This window comes from Podarcis filfolensis (assembly GCF_964270895.1).
Source record: "Podarcis filfolensis genome assembly, chromosome: 15".
Taxonomy (NCBI): Eukaryota; Metazoa; Chordata; class Lepidosauria; order Squamata; family Lacertidae; genus Podarcis; species Podarcis filfolensis.
This window is the reverse complement of record NC_139618.1, coordinates 14463555-14477292: the sequence shown is the minus strand read 5'-3', so window position 1 is coordinate 14477292 and position 13738 is coordinate 14463555. Positions and strand designations below refer to the sequence as shown.

The 13738-nt window shown below is 45.9% G+C and overlaps 1 protein-coding gene across 5 annotated transcripts in view; it reads left to right on the top strand.

Moving 5' to 3' along the window:
* The window catches only part of RABGEF1 (RAB guanine nucleotide exchange factor 1), a 32635-nt gene that overhangs the window by 600 nt on the left and 18297 nt on the right, over positions 1-13738 (top strand). For 3 of the 5 annotated variants that reach the window (XM_083588117.1, XM_083588119.1, XM_083588118.1), the window contains exons 2-3: positions 7241-7429; positions 9283-9449. In XM_083588117.1, the coding sequence (XP_083444243.1) occupies positions 7251-7429; positions 9283-9449 (346 nt within the window). In that variant the 5' untranslated portion in view covers positions 7241-7250. Of the gene's footprint in view, positions 1-7240; positions 7430-9282; positions 9450-10098; positions 10219-13738 lie in introns of all 5 variants that reach the window. The other 2 variants (XM_083588115.1, XM_083588116.1) reach the window with 1 other exon arrangement.

The following is a 13738-nucleotide window of genomic DNA, read 5'->3' as shown; positions in this document are numbered from 1 at the left end:
GGTTTCACAGGGTCAGCTTTGGGTAGAGCTTAGTTGGGTGCAACCCATCGTATTAAGTGGCTAAGACCAAAGTGAAAGATATGTTGTGTAAATCATATTTACGACGGCTTTATTTTGCAAGTTAACTATAACTATTATCAGTTAATGCATTATATTTACCTTATTACATCTTTATTACTTATGGATCAACTGTACATTATATTATCAGTGAATGATGGTATCGTTTGTTAAAAATAATTTTAGCATTATGGATCTTATCAAATGTTAGCTGCTGTTTCCAGCTGCGTGAATGTTTTGAGGTCTCTGCCATTTTAAACATATATTTGATTTTTAAAACCGTTTTTCAACCTATTGTTTTGATTATATGGCTGTCATTGCCCTTGAGACTTAAGTGAAAGGTGATCTATAAAGGGATAAATTAATAATAGTAATAGTCATACCTGGCAGTAGATCCGTTGAGTTGCTTCCAGTTAAACTGCACTCAAGAGGAGACCCACCAAAATGAAGGGGCCTAAGAACCTAGGACTTGCCGATCAGAAGGTCGGCGGTTCGAATCTCCGTGATGGGGTGAGCTCCCGTTGCTCAGTCCCAGCTCCTGCCAGCCTAGCAGTTCGAAAGCACATCAAAGTACAAGTAGATAAATAGGTACAGCTCCGGCGGGAAGGTAAATGGCGTTTCCGTGCGCTGCTCTAGTTCGCCAGAAGCGGCTTAGTCATGCTGGCCACATGACCCAGAAGTTGTACGCCAGCTCCCTCGGCCAATAAAGCGAGTTGAGCGCCGCAACCCCAGAGTCGTCCGCTACTGGACTTAACAGTCAGGGGTCCCTTTACCTTTACCCCTTGAAGCATCTCCTAAGATACTTCATGCAGTAGATGATGTGTCAGTATGAAGAAAAAGTGCTGTGTTTGGGACTCTTTAGTGTAGAGAAAAGGTGTTTGGGACTCTTTAGTTTAGAGAAAAGAGTTGGCCATGACTGGACCTAATGGTCAGGGGTCCCTTTACCTTTAAGGAAGTCATGCCCATTCATTTTAGTGAGCCTACTCTGAGTAGGACCAACACTGGTTACACTGAAATCAGTGGACCTGAGTAACAATGACTTCAGTGGTTGACTTTTTGAGTTGGACGTCACCCTAAGTGCTGCGTAGTGGGTCACTTCTCTCCGCCCCTGAGGACAAGGTGGTCCTTTATGACCACAAATGGTAGGTTACCTACAATTATATACTTTATATTGAATATGTAATTACATTGTATATAAAGACTTAACAACAGTAGATAAAACTGGAATTAAATTTAGTATTACTGTTAAAAAAAAAATCATGGTGAAGAAGCAGTTATAGATGGGCTGGTCTTCCCTGGCTTTGGAGGAAGAGTGCAAAGGTCCCTCTTACATAAACTGGAAACTTAAAACTATAAATAGAACTGTTGTGTGATAAAGTATAATTAGTTTTTGAGTTACTTTAATAGTGATTTACAGGCTTATGCAGAATTTTTAAATTTTTTTTTTGCTTGGGAAGTTAGCATGTTGTTCTTCAACTGTTGGTATGGAGGTAATCATGTTTTGTTGTCAACTTATTAACTGTGTGTGTGTGGATTGTAGTAATTTGTCTTAACTTTTTTAATGAGTCATGGGAGCTGCCCTCCCAACATAAGCTGGGAGCTTAACATTTTTATGATTAGCAGTGTTATATGAATTTTATTTATTTTAGCATTATGTTGATATCACTGTTAAATGCAATAATAAACTAGTCAGTGTTGCAGGGTGGTTGTCAGGAGACAAATGGGAGTTTGGGGAAATAATCATATTGAGGATTGGGGACAAAATCGTAGCTCAGGTGGATGCATGTAAGAATTAAGCAACAGGTATTCTGAGCGTGTGATCAGTCAAGGAATTTTTGTAACCAGTACCAGAATCAGGATTCCATGTTCTGACCAACAAAAGATCACTATTTGCTTTTCCCCAAGTGGTGTTTTCTAGCATAGTAATTTATTCCTGCATTGCAGGGGGTTGGACTAGATGACCCTCAGGATCCCTTTCAACTCCAGAATTCTATGATTCCATGAGCTGTGGGTGGGTGTGTTTTTTTAGTTACTGCTTTTGTTACACAATTGGTAGTTAGCACCCTTTGCTGCTATAAATCAGAGATCTACCAGTAGATCCTAATCTACTTTCTGCCCACCCCTGGCCATACACCACCTTGAGTTCCCTGAGCTGGGAGAAACAATATTATTTTTGTAGCATCACAAGGTGTTTAGTAGTACTTATGGCGTACAAGAAGGCAGGTTCCTGCTCTTGAGGGCCTTAGCCTATAAAATGCAGCATCATAAGAACTGATGTCTGCGTTTGTTTCTTCCACTAGGCAAATTTAAGCCTAATCTCTAGTGGCAGGGAGTTCCACACCCAAAAACACACCCAAAAAGGAAAAAAAAACATCCAAGCAGTTTACAACACATTAAATAAAACAATCCAGCATAAAACAAATTCAAGCTGCAAGGACAATATTTCATATCCTTCTCTAAGTGACATTTTGCGTTCCTCATATTCATCATCTACTTAATTTTTATAGGTGCCCCATAGCAGAAGTACTCTAGGAAGCCAGTGTGGTGCAGTGGTTAGTGTCAGACTAAGACCTGGGAGATCAGGGTTCAAATCCCCTCTTAGTCATGAAGCTCACTGGGTGACCTTGGGCCAGTCACAGCCTCTTAAACTACCTCACAGGGTTATTGTAGGGATTAACGGAGGAGCGGCGTGAACCATGGACTCCTTGGAGAAAAAGGCAGGATATAAATGCAGTAAGGAAGCTCTTCTGCTTATCTGCTGGAGAGCTGGAGGGGCCAGCTAGATGGAGATGTCTGTCGCCAACATGGCATCTAGATATCTCCATGTGGTTGCAATTGGGCATCTAGATATCTCCATGTGGTTGCAATTGGGCCAGTGTCAGTCGCAAAACGTACTGGACGCTTGATTAATTTCTAACACTTATCCCAAGGGAGGTAGAGGGGGTGGGGAGGCTTCCTATGGGGGTTAACAGAGAATTGAGTATAAGGAGGTAAACAGACATTTCTGTCCTGTGAGCAGATTTAAAAATCTACCCATAGACACACTAAACTGAAGTGTATATGGACATATGAAGATGCCTTACTCTCGTTAGACATTTGGTTCATGTCCCCTAGTGCTGTTGACTCTCACTTGCGGTTGGTTAGAGCGTGGTGCTGATAACACCAAAGTTGCCGGTTTGATACCTTATGGAACAGCTGCATATTCCTGCATTGCAGGGGGTTGGACTAGATGATCCTAAGGATCCCTTCCACCTCTACAATTCTATGGTTCTCCTAAAGGGCAAATGCTGTAGCTCAGTGGTAGGGTGTCTGCTTTGCACGCAGAAAGGCTCAGCTTCCAGCCTTGACCTCTCTGGGTAGCACTGGGAGAAACCTGAGTCTGAAACCCTAGAGAGCTGCTGCCAGTGTAAACAGTTCTGAGCTAAAGGAGCCAAATGATTCAGCCTAAGGCATCCCATAACTGAAGGGACCTTTTGCATACACTGCACAGTGTGCTGTACCAGGAAGAGACGGTGGCTCTTCGCTGATGGTGACCCATCAGCACGGCAATCTGCCCAGTGTTTTTTCTTCGTGTTTCTCTCACGCTTTTGAAGAGCAACGATGCTTGGAGTTCTAAAACTAGAGGAAGGTGCCAACTTCCTTTCCTCGGTCCTTGCTGCAGCTTGAATCCCAGTTCTCTTCCTCTGTCCCTGCCTGCTGCCCCTTGCATTTCCCCCGGCCACCGAGCCTGGTGCTGCCTCTAGCGCAGACGTGGCTCCAGCCAGTTTGTTCCGAAGATTAATCATCTGAAGCTGATTAGTTTATTAGATCGGAAAAGGGCGGGGTGCGTTGGGGAAGAAATGTTAGGGGCTTGTGCTGGAAGAACAATTTTGATGTTGGTATGTTGCTTTGGTTTGGAAAGTGAAGCTGCTAAAGAGTTCCTTCCACCCTCTTGAGTGGAGGTGTGCACCCCAGACTTTCTGGTACAAGTTGAATTCCCTACCCTGTGCTCAGAAGATCAGCATTTCGACACCACATGGCTAAATCCAGGACCCAGTTGTGTTTGTGCCCTCTCTCTCACCCCCCTTTCTGTCACTAGCAAGAGATTGGTAACTGTGTTAAAGAGGACTTTCTGGGAACTGATTTCCCCCCTGGGCTCTTGCCCTTCCCTCCCTTGTCCACCCCATTTTTCAGATGTAGCTGCTGAAATGCTGCAAGGCTACTGTTTCCGTTTCTCTTTTTGTAGCAGATTGACACTGCTGCCCCTATAAAAATGAGCTTCTGACCTTAAACCCTACAGCTTTCTAGCTCTGGTTGCTGTCTTGACTTGCAGGCAGCTCAGCCCCTCCCCAGGATTCTCTGGTGACCTCACAACTTGACTGCCTTTTCAAAATGCCTGTCAGGGGTTGCAGAGCGCCTCCCTCTCCCCCTCAGCACCTTTCTGGATTAGATGGGTCAAGGGCAGCTATCCCACTGTGTGCTGTGGAGTCCAGTTGCCTCCTAGATCCTGCAGAGGATTCATGGAAAATACTGATGATGAAGTCATCCCGGTCCTTTCCGTTCCCAAGGCTTCTTGCATACCGGTGACATTCCTGAGTGCCTCTGCCTGAGTGCCTCTGCGTGTTTGACTCAGCACGAGCAAACATTTGCACACTCTTAGATGTATTCCAGGCCTGCAAAGGCAGCTCTCCCCTTTCCCCATCAGCGTTGGGCTGCCAAGTTTGCTTTCAACCTCCTACTTAGAAAAAGGGTGTTTTCATTCACTGGTTGTCAGCTGTTCCTGAGGAACAGCAGAAGACTTACTTGCATTCTCGTGGCTTAGTTAGGACAGGCTTAATCATTTTCTGTTTGTTCCTTGTTCTGCATGAACCTGTGCAGTTCCCTTATTCTGAGTGAGGTCACTGGGACAGCTAAACCAAGAAGCTCCTCACCGTCTTGGGCAGAAGGATATCTTCCCTGTCTTTCTGGATGGAGAAGTTGGGTAGAACGAGAGCTCCTTGCTTCAAGGGTGGCCTAGGCTGAGTAATTCTGCATGACACTTCCCCTGTTCCAACTTGAAGTGTGCAGATTCTGGGGCTCTTCAGTCTTGTACAATGGCATTATTTCTTTCTCAATTTTTTTTTATGTTAAGCAAAAAACACCACCAACAAAACACCCCTAACCTGAAGAAGAATGCTGAGGAACTCAGTGCTTGCTTGCTTGGTGACTGTTTAGTTCAATAAAGGCGTTACTGGTGCTACTCTTGGATTCCTTCTCCCTTTGGATGAACACTCTACCTCCAGTTTTAATCTATGTATATTTTTCATATTTGCATCATGTTGTGAAGTGACCACTTCCCTTGCCTACCAGCTCTATGCAGGTTGCTTTTGCACACAGCTCCTGCCCCAACTGGGCCCTCCTTGCTGATTTGTTTTATTTTGGTCATTTGAAGGAATGACACTGTCCTTGCAGGCCTCCACCCACTGGGCGGGACACAGTTTGCTTGACTAGCCCTTGCATAATCTCCTTGCAGACACACTTTGAGTGAGTTGCACGAAAGCGCCTACCTTGCATGCAAATCTTGACAGTGTCAGTTTTTCCTTCTAGGTCCTGGTGATAACTTCATAGCTATCAGGGTGGCTGATAATGCATTTTCTCTCTGTGCTGTCTTGATAGTTTTCTGCAGTTGGCCTCTTGTTCCTGCAATTATACTGAATTGCTGTGAACTCATATTCTTATCACATGATGCCATGAGGCTGTTTCTCTCATGTTTGGGGTGTGTGTCACTGGCTGTCAGGAGCAGGATGGCAATAAATTACATGGCGTTAGTAGAGTTAACTTTTTATTCAAGGAAACAAGGTCAACTCAGGAGGCCAGGCCTAGTGAGCCCAGCAACTCATCCCAGTAAATCTTGCTCCTATAAGGCAGTTGTGCAGACTGAAGGTCCCTGGCTTTTCCACAGTTGCCTAAGTCTCCTCCTCCGCCCCTGATTCCATTCCAAGCAATCTGAAACTTGGTCACCATGCCTGTCTGCTCCACCCTCTTCATCCCTCTTCTGTCTTTGCTCTGCCGTCTTCTGGTTCTGGGAGACCAGGGGGGAGGTGAGCTGGTCACAGCAGGAGGGGGAGAACCCCTGGCTTTTTCTGCAGCCTGACTCATCTCTGCCAGAATGGTGGAAGAACGATAGTCACAGACCTGTTTTACACACAGACTACACCTAGCCCTGTATATAATTGTGTTGCCCACTCTAGGCATTGCCATGATAAGAGGGATGCATGTGTAAAAATTACAGTCCCTGAATGCAAAGCATGGCATAGCCTCAGTCAAACAGCACTCATATTTTGGGTGGGCAGGTTGGTGAAATAGCTGACAACCTCCCATAGTGATTTTGGTGCCAAGACTTTCTCTCTTTCCAGTGCAGATAAGCTGGCCACCAGCCAGGCTGCTATTTAGCTTGGCCTTAAATCTTGTTTTTTGGGACCATTTTATGTTTATAGCTCAAGTTCTGGACTGTCTTGGCCTGTGTGTGTGTGTGTTTCCTTTTGCTGCTAAATCTTGCAGTGTATTACCTTCTAAGAACATGAGAGGAGCCTGCTGGATCAGGCCAATGGCCCATCTAGTCCAGCATCCTGTTCTCACAGTGGGCAATCATATACCTGTGGGAAATCTGCATTCTCTCTTGCGGTGGCTTCCAGCAGCTGGTATCTGGAAGCATTTCTGCCTCCAACCATGACGGCACAGCTGAGCCATCCCCGCTCGTAGCCATTGATAGCCTTCTCCTCCATGACGAGACTCATGGAACTCATTGCTAATCTATCTAGTTACAACACTCTATGACATCTTTCCCCATCCTGGTGCCCTCCAGATGTTTTGAACTACAGCTCCCATTGTCCCCCAGCAACATGCAACTGTGCTGGCAGGGACTGATGAGGGTTGTAATGCAAAACATCTGGAGGGCTCCACGTTGAGAAAGAAGGATTTCTAGGATTGCATAACAGGAGCTCTGCAACTTGGAAGATGGCTTTGCTCCAGTACAGTAGCATTTTATTATTAACTATCTTGAACTCCTGAGGAACTAGGGAGGGGAGGTGCTGTGTGGCATTTTATTCCTGGCATTGCAAATGCCACTTTCCCCAGCTGGTTTCTTTGATTTGTGTAGGACCTCCCCCACTTTTACTTATTTGAGTGACATTTAAAAACAACCCCCTTTTCCCTCCCACCACAGCAGGAGCAAGATGAGCCTGAAGTCGGAACGCCGAGGCATCCACGTGGACCAGTCCGAACTGCTCTGCAAGAAAGGATGCGGTTACTATGGCAACCCTGCTTGGCAGGGCTTCTGCTCCAAGTGCTGGAGGGAGGAGTACCAAAAGGCCAGGCAGAAGCAAATCCAGGAGGACTGGGAGCTGGCTGAGAGGTAAGGAGGTGTTGGCATCAGGGAGAAATGCTTAGCTCCAGCTTTTGTAGCATTGCCACAAATTGCATGTTAATCTGTGGCTTGAATTGCTTTTTTAAACAGCCCTCTACAAAGATAATGCTTAGTAACATGTCAGTTCTTTGGTAGGATATCGGGTGGGGACAGCTGAAGTGTATGTGTGTGTGGCTGAGAGGGGGCGTTTTGGTCATGGCTGGGCTGAAACTGCAATGTGGAGAGTTCCCCAAGCAGTAAGGAACATGGGAAGCCAGCTCATACTGAATCAGGACACTGGTCCCTCTATCTCAGTATTGCCTACACTGACTGGCAGTGGCTCTCCAGGGTTTCAGGCAAGGAGTCTTTTCCAGCCTTTTCTTTTAAAAACTTTCCTTGATCAGAGGAACCCACCCCCCCACAGTGTTTCATAAGGCCCATAGTTGTTGTTCTTCACGCACAAGATAATTAAAACACGAAACAGCATATACATTTACAAGAAGACTAAAACAAGTGGATGCTTGTGGTATCCAGCTGGGAAAGCTTATTGGAACCAAAAACATCTCCAGCTGTTTCTGTAGAGGGCAAATAGAGGGTGCCTACTTCAACCAAACTGATCAATGGTTTGGAGCACATTGAGGAACAACATTTTTGGCTTTTTAGTTTAGACAGAGGAATGGAGAGGCCGGGACACAATAGAAACTCACAAAATTAGGCACAGTGGAAGAAGTTTCTCTCTCTCTCTCTCTCATCTCATAAAATGAAGACCCAAGAAAAATGAACCCTGGATGACAACTGGAAGTGGTTTTTCACACAGCACGTGGTTAACCTGTGGAATTTGCTGCTGCAGGATGTAGCAGTACAGCGTTGTTGTACATTTTGGTTCTTGAACGCTGAAAACCCGGAAGTAAATGCTTCCATTTTCGAACTCTTTTCAGAACCTGAATGTGTGACCCAGCTTCCGCTGAGTGCAAGAAGCTCTTGCAACCAATGGGAAGCCATGCCTCGGTTTTTGAACATTTCGGAAGCTGAACGGGCTTCCGGAACGGATTTCGTTTGAGAACCGAGGCACCACTGTATATGATCTAGCAGCTGATTGTCTCCGTTCTTGGTCTAGCAGCTGATTGTCTCTGTTCTTGCATTTCCAGCCCTCCTGGGACAGCTAAGGGGAAATAAGCAGAGATTTATACCAAAGTTGGTTGGGCAATTGTCTGGATAGGGTAGAACAAAGCTTTCAGAATTCTTACGCTTGGTGTGTGTGTACGTGTGTGTGTGCTCACGCATTGGAATGGACCTCAACATCCCTTCACACAGTATAAAGGGATCACATTCTTGTGCTGTGGATGCAAATGAATAAATGAAATTTCTGCAAGTAGAAAGTTGGCAGACTGAAATGAGCGAGATAAAACCATTATGCTTGAGCTGCTAATTCTTCTGCTTGCGGGGGGCACATTCAGAAATGGTATACACCTACTGCAGTCTATAGTATTGCCATTCCCAGCCTGCTGCAAGGTGTAGGCCAGAAGCCTGGCTTAAATGCATAACTGTCAACCTTCCCTTTTTTTGTGGGAAATTCCCTTATCCCAGCGCCGTTTCCCGCTGCTATCCTGGATTGTTAGATATCCCATAGACTGTCCCCGGGACAGGTGAGGCTGCTGATCCCTTTTTTTTGAGGCTGCTGATCCCTTATTTTCAAATCTGAAAGTTGACAGCTATGCTTAAACGTGTGACTTGATTTTATTGTGGAGCCAGAATCTGACCCTGGAGGAGACAGGAGGGATTCCCAGCTGCCGGTGAAACTCAGCAGCAGTGCTTCTTGCTGGAACTAACTGTGGCTCGATGTTTTCTCCACCCGGTTGCAGGCTTCAGCGTGAGGAGGAGGAGGCCTACGCAAGCACTCAGCACCCTCAAGGGGCTCAGTCGCTCACGTTCACCAAGTTTGAGGAGAAGAAAACCAACGAGAAATCACGGAAGGTGACGACGGTGAAGAAATTCTTTGGGGCATCATCTCGACCGGGAGCTAAGAAGGGTAAGCGGGGAGAGCGGTTAGGGGGGCTTTTAAAAACAGCTGGGTAATGATTTCAAGTTTTTCTGTTTCACTAGTCTTTTGGATTAGTAGACAGCAATTATTGTGGCCATTTCCAGACTTTTAAATCAGCTGGCCTGAGTCATCACCTAACTCGGAAAAATATTATTTTATGATAAACCAGCAGAGCTCTCAAAGTGCACAACCCACAGCACATACAGCTGCATTACCTTTATTGTAAAGGAAACGCTACAGCTAATGACAGCATTGAGAGCCACGTTTTGTCCTTTGTTCTCAGCAGAGATGATTTTTGAGATGGCCTTTCTGCACAGGGTTGGAAGAAGGGGGCTGGGGGGTGGCGGAAGCCAGAATTTGCAACCCAAGAGTATCAGTCTGCAGTTTCAACAGACAGGGCAGGAAGAGACAGTGTAGGCACTGGGAGATTCCCCTCTCTGCCTGTTTTAACCCCTTCACACACCCTTCTCAGCAAGTCCTATCCCACACTTCCAACACTATAAAACTACCTGCAGTTCATCAGGGCCTCCCTTCCTGTCTGCGAACGAGAACTGCCAGATCTGTGGTCTCTCCTCTCCTCCCTCTCCCTTAACTGTGTCACCCTTGGGAGTCCTTGCCTTTTTTGCATTTGTTCCAGCCGCTCAGGAGTCCAGCGTTAAGTCCGGACAGCTTGGGAAGGAGCTCAGTGCTGATAACCTTCTCAGGGACTTGAAGGAGATTTTTACTCCACCCTGGGAACTCTCTTCTCCTGCTGAAGGTAACGCGGCCCAGCCGCACCAAACCCGCCTCTCTGCTCATTTTAGCAGCTTTGCCGAATCCAAAGCTAGGGTTGTGCCAGGAGTAGCTCCCATAGAGCCTCTCATCAATTGATCAAACTGCTTCCTTACCACCTTTCCCATGTTGGAATTGGAGACACCGCAGTCCTTCAAATTGAGCACGTTCATCATTTCCCTGCAAGACGACACAGATAGCAGTTCTATTATTTTGGTTGAACTTTCTGCCGGAAGGGCCAAGACCACGACTCAAGTTAAGCAAAGAACTAAAGAAGCAGGTTTTTATTATTTATTGGTTTATTGCATTTTTGTCCCACCTTTTCTCCAAGGAGTACAAGGTGGCAAACACGGTTGCCCCCTCTCCTCATTTAATCTCCCGCAACAACCCAGTGAGGGTCGGTTAGGTTGAGAGGCAGTGAGTGGCCCTTGAAGTTGCCCAGTGAGCTTCATGGCTGAGTGAGGATTCGAACCCTAGTCTCCCAGGTCATAGTCCCAACCATAGTCTTAACCATTATGCTGCATTGGTATTTCTACCTTTGCTAGCTTGGGCTATGGAGCAGAAAGTTACAGTTCAATACAGTCATACTTCATGTTACGTTCTTTCAAGTTACGTCCTGCGGCGACATGGAAGTACCGGAAAGGGTTACTTCTGGGTTTCGCTGCTCGCGCATGCGCAGAAGCGCAAAATGATGTCACGCGCATGCACAGAAGTGGTGAATCGCAACCTGCGCATGCGCAGATGCGCTGCTGCAGGTTGCATTCTTTTCATGTTGTGAATGGGCCTCCGGAACGGATCCCGTTCGCAACCAGAGGTATCACTGTAGAAGGGAGCAATTTTACTATGAGGATGCAAGAACATGGAGGCAGCTGCACTGAGCGAACTGTGGAACCTGCTTCCACAGGAGGCAGTGATGGCCACCGACATGGATGGTTTTAAAAAAGCATCAGACAAGTTCATGGAGGATAAGAAGGCTATCCTTGTCTGCAAGCTGTGATGGCTTTACTCTGCCTCTGCGGTTGGACGCAGCAATGCTTTGAATACCAGTTGTTCTGGAAACCGCAGGAGGAGAGAGAGAGAGCTGTGGTGCTTGAGTCCTGCTTGCAGGCTTCCCAGAAGAGGCATCTGGGTGGCCACTGTGAGAGCAGGATGCTGGACTAGATGGGCCACTGGCCTGATCCAGCAGGCTCCTCTTGTGTTCTTAGGTATTTGAGCATCACAAGGCTGTGTACAAAAATACCTGCAGAATAAATAAAATAGCAGCTGGCATCGGGCCAGAGCGGATATATTTCAAGCTGTTGTGATCACCTGGTATCAGGGTCTAGCAAAGGTGGGAGAGAATATGTTTTTAGTGAGATGCAGAAGGGTCTTCTGTTTCTGCACCTGTCTTGATTCAGAAGGGAGGCGATTGCATGAGGATTTCCTCCCGCTGGTCGCAGTCAGGCAGGTCTCTGCAGGCTGCAGCACAGCCAGGAGGACCTTGTCAGACGACCTTAGCTGCTGTGGAAGGAGCAGGCAGCTGCCCAGGGGCTGATGGGAATTGTAGTCCAGAACCTCTGGAGAGCACCTGATCAGCAAAGGCTGCTCTACAATTTGCTGGGGGCCTGCAGGGGCTTTTTCTTAGAGAGCTTCTTGCCATTAAGCAGTATGTGAATCTTGTTTAGATAAATAAAATAGGAAGCCAGAAGCTACCCATGTTCCTTTGGGAGGAAGGGAGGGTTATAAATGTAATTAAAACATTCCGGAAGCTAGCTTAGGAGCCTAAAAACTTGGTTCTTTCATTCAAGAAAATATGGATAAAAAGACTTGCTGCATTCCACACGGTTTTAACTTACAAAAGTGTTGAATGTGCATAATGGAGTCTCTTGTGTGCATTGATGTTTCTTTTCTTAGGTTTTAAGCAAAATTAAAAATTCTCAGGCCTTGAGACTGTTCTGAATTGGAATATTTCCTTCCGGCTCTAAGAAGGGCAGATTTTTAAAAAAGGCTCTGAGAGATAGAAGCTGTTGGATCAAAGCTGCCGCTCCAGGCCATAACAGTGAAAAGGGGAAATTAGGAGTTGTATGTGACAGAAATGAGATTATATTTCTATTTTTTTTAGGTCAACTATTAGTGTTCTTCTTCCCTAAAAAAGCAAGTCTTTGAATGTAGAAATAGAACAGGGCTGAAGGTGCCCTTTATCATAATTATAACCACACACTATGACTCTGCCCCTAGTCTGCAAATTGACTGACCTTACATAATTCTAGTTTTGCTAGTCTTGGGAGGGGCAGGGACTCTGAATTAATTTTATTTTATTTTTCAGTTCAGTTCAGTCCAGTTTATATTCTGCTCCTCTTTACTGAGGAGCCATGGGCAGGAAACAGATGTACCATTTGAAACAAAAACAAAGCAAACATTTTAAAACATTCTAAAAACATAATAAAAAACATCTACAATCAGTTTACCGTTCAAAAAATTACTCTACAGGCCATTAAACACATTTTCCCATCCCATGTTCTCAAGGTTGCTAGGAACAGTCTTCTTCAGTCACCATATTCACCTGGGTCAATAGGAACATTTCTCCTGAATAAGGATGGAGACAATCACGCTTCACTGGGGAAGGTATTGCACAACCAGGGAACCTCCACTGAAAAGGCTCTGTTGTAGGTCAGCATCAGGTGGGCAGTCCCGGTGGCAGCCCCACCAAGAAGGCCTCACTTGCTGGTCATAGGGTCTGACCCTAAACAGCCTCGGTCCAGTATACCTGAAGGAGCGTCTCCACCCCCATCGTTCTAGGTCCAGCACCGAGGGCCTTCTGGCGGTTCCCTCACTGCGAGAAGCCAAGTTACAGGGAACCAGGCAGAGGGCCTTCTCGGTAGTGGCGCCCTCCCTGTGGAACGCCCTCCCACCAGATGTCAAAGAGAACAACAACAACTACCAGACTTTTAGAAGACATCTGAAGGCAGCCCTGTTTAGGGAAGCTTTTAATGTTTGATGTATTACAGTATTTTAATATTTTTTTGGAAGCCGCCCAGAGTGGCTGGGGAAGCCCAGCCAGATGGGCAGGGTATAAATAATAAAAAATTATTATTATTATTATTATTATTATTATTATTATTATTACTACTACTACTAGATCTGATGTGCTTGAACTACAGGGTGGTACAACTCTGTTTCACAGAAAGCTGCCTTATACAGAGTCAGGCCATTGGACCATCTGGCTCAGTATTGTCTACACTGGCAGGCAGCAACTCTCCAGTTAGAGTATTCCCAGAGCTACCTGGAGATGCTAGGGATTGTACATTGGACATTTTTGCAGGCAAAGCAGATGCTCTGCCACTGAGCCCTGCCTCAGGTCGGCCCCCTTTTTCCTGAGCACGACCTCTTTGTGTTCTTCTGAACACAGTAGGGCTCTCCTCTTCCTTGCTGCTTTTTGCCAAACTTCTTATGAGCTGCACTGATTGACTGTTTCAGGAAATTGTACTCCCTCTCCATCCAAAAGTTGGATATCATATTTTTGAAGT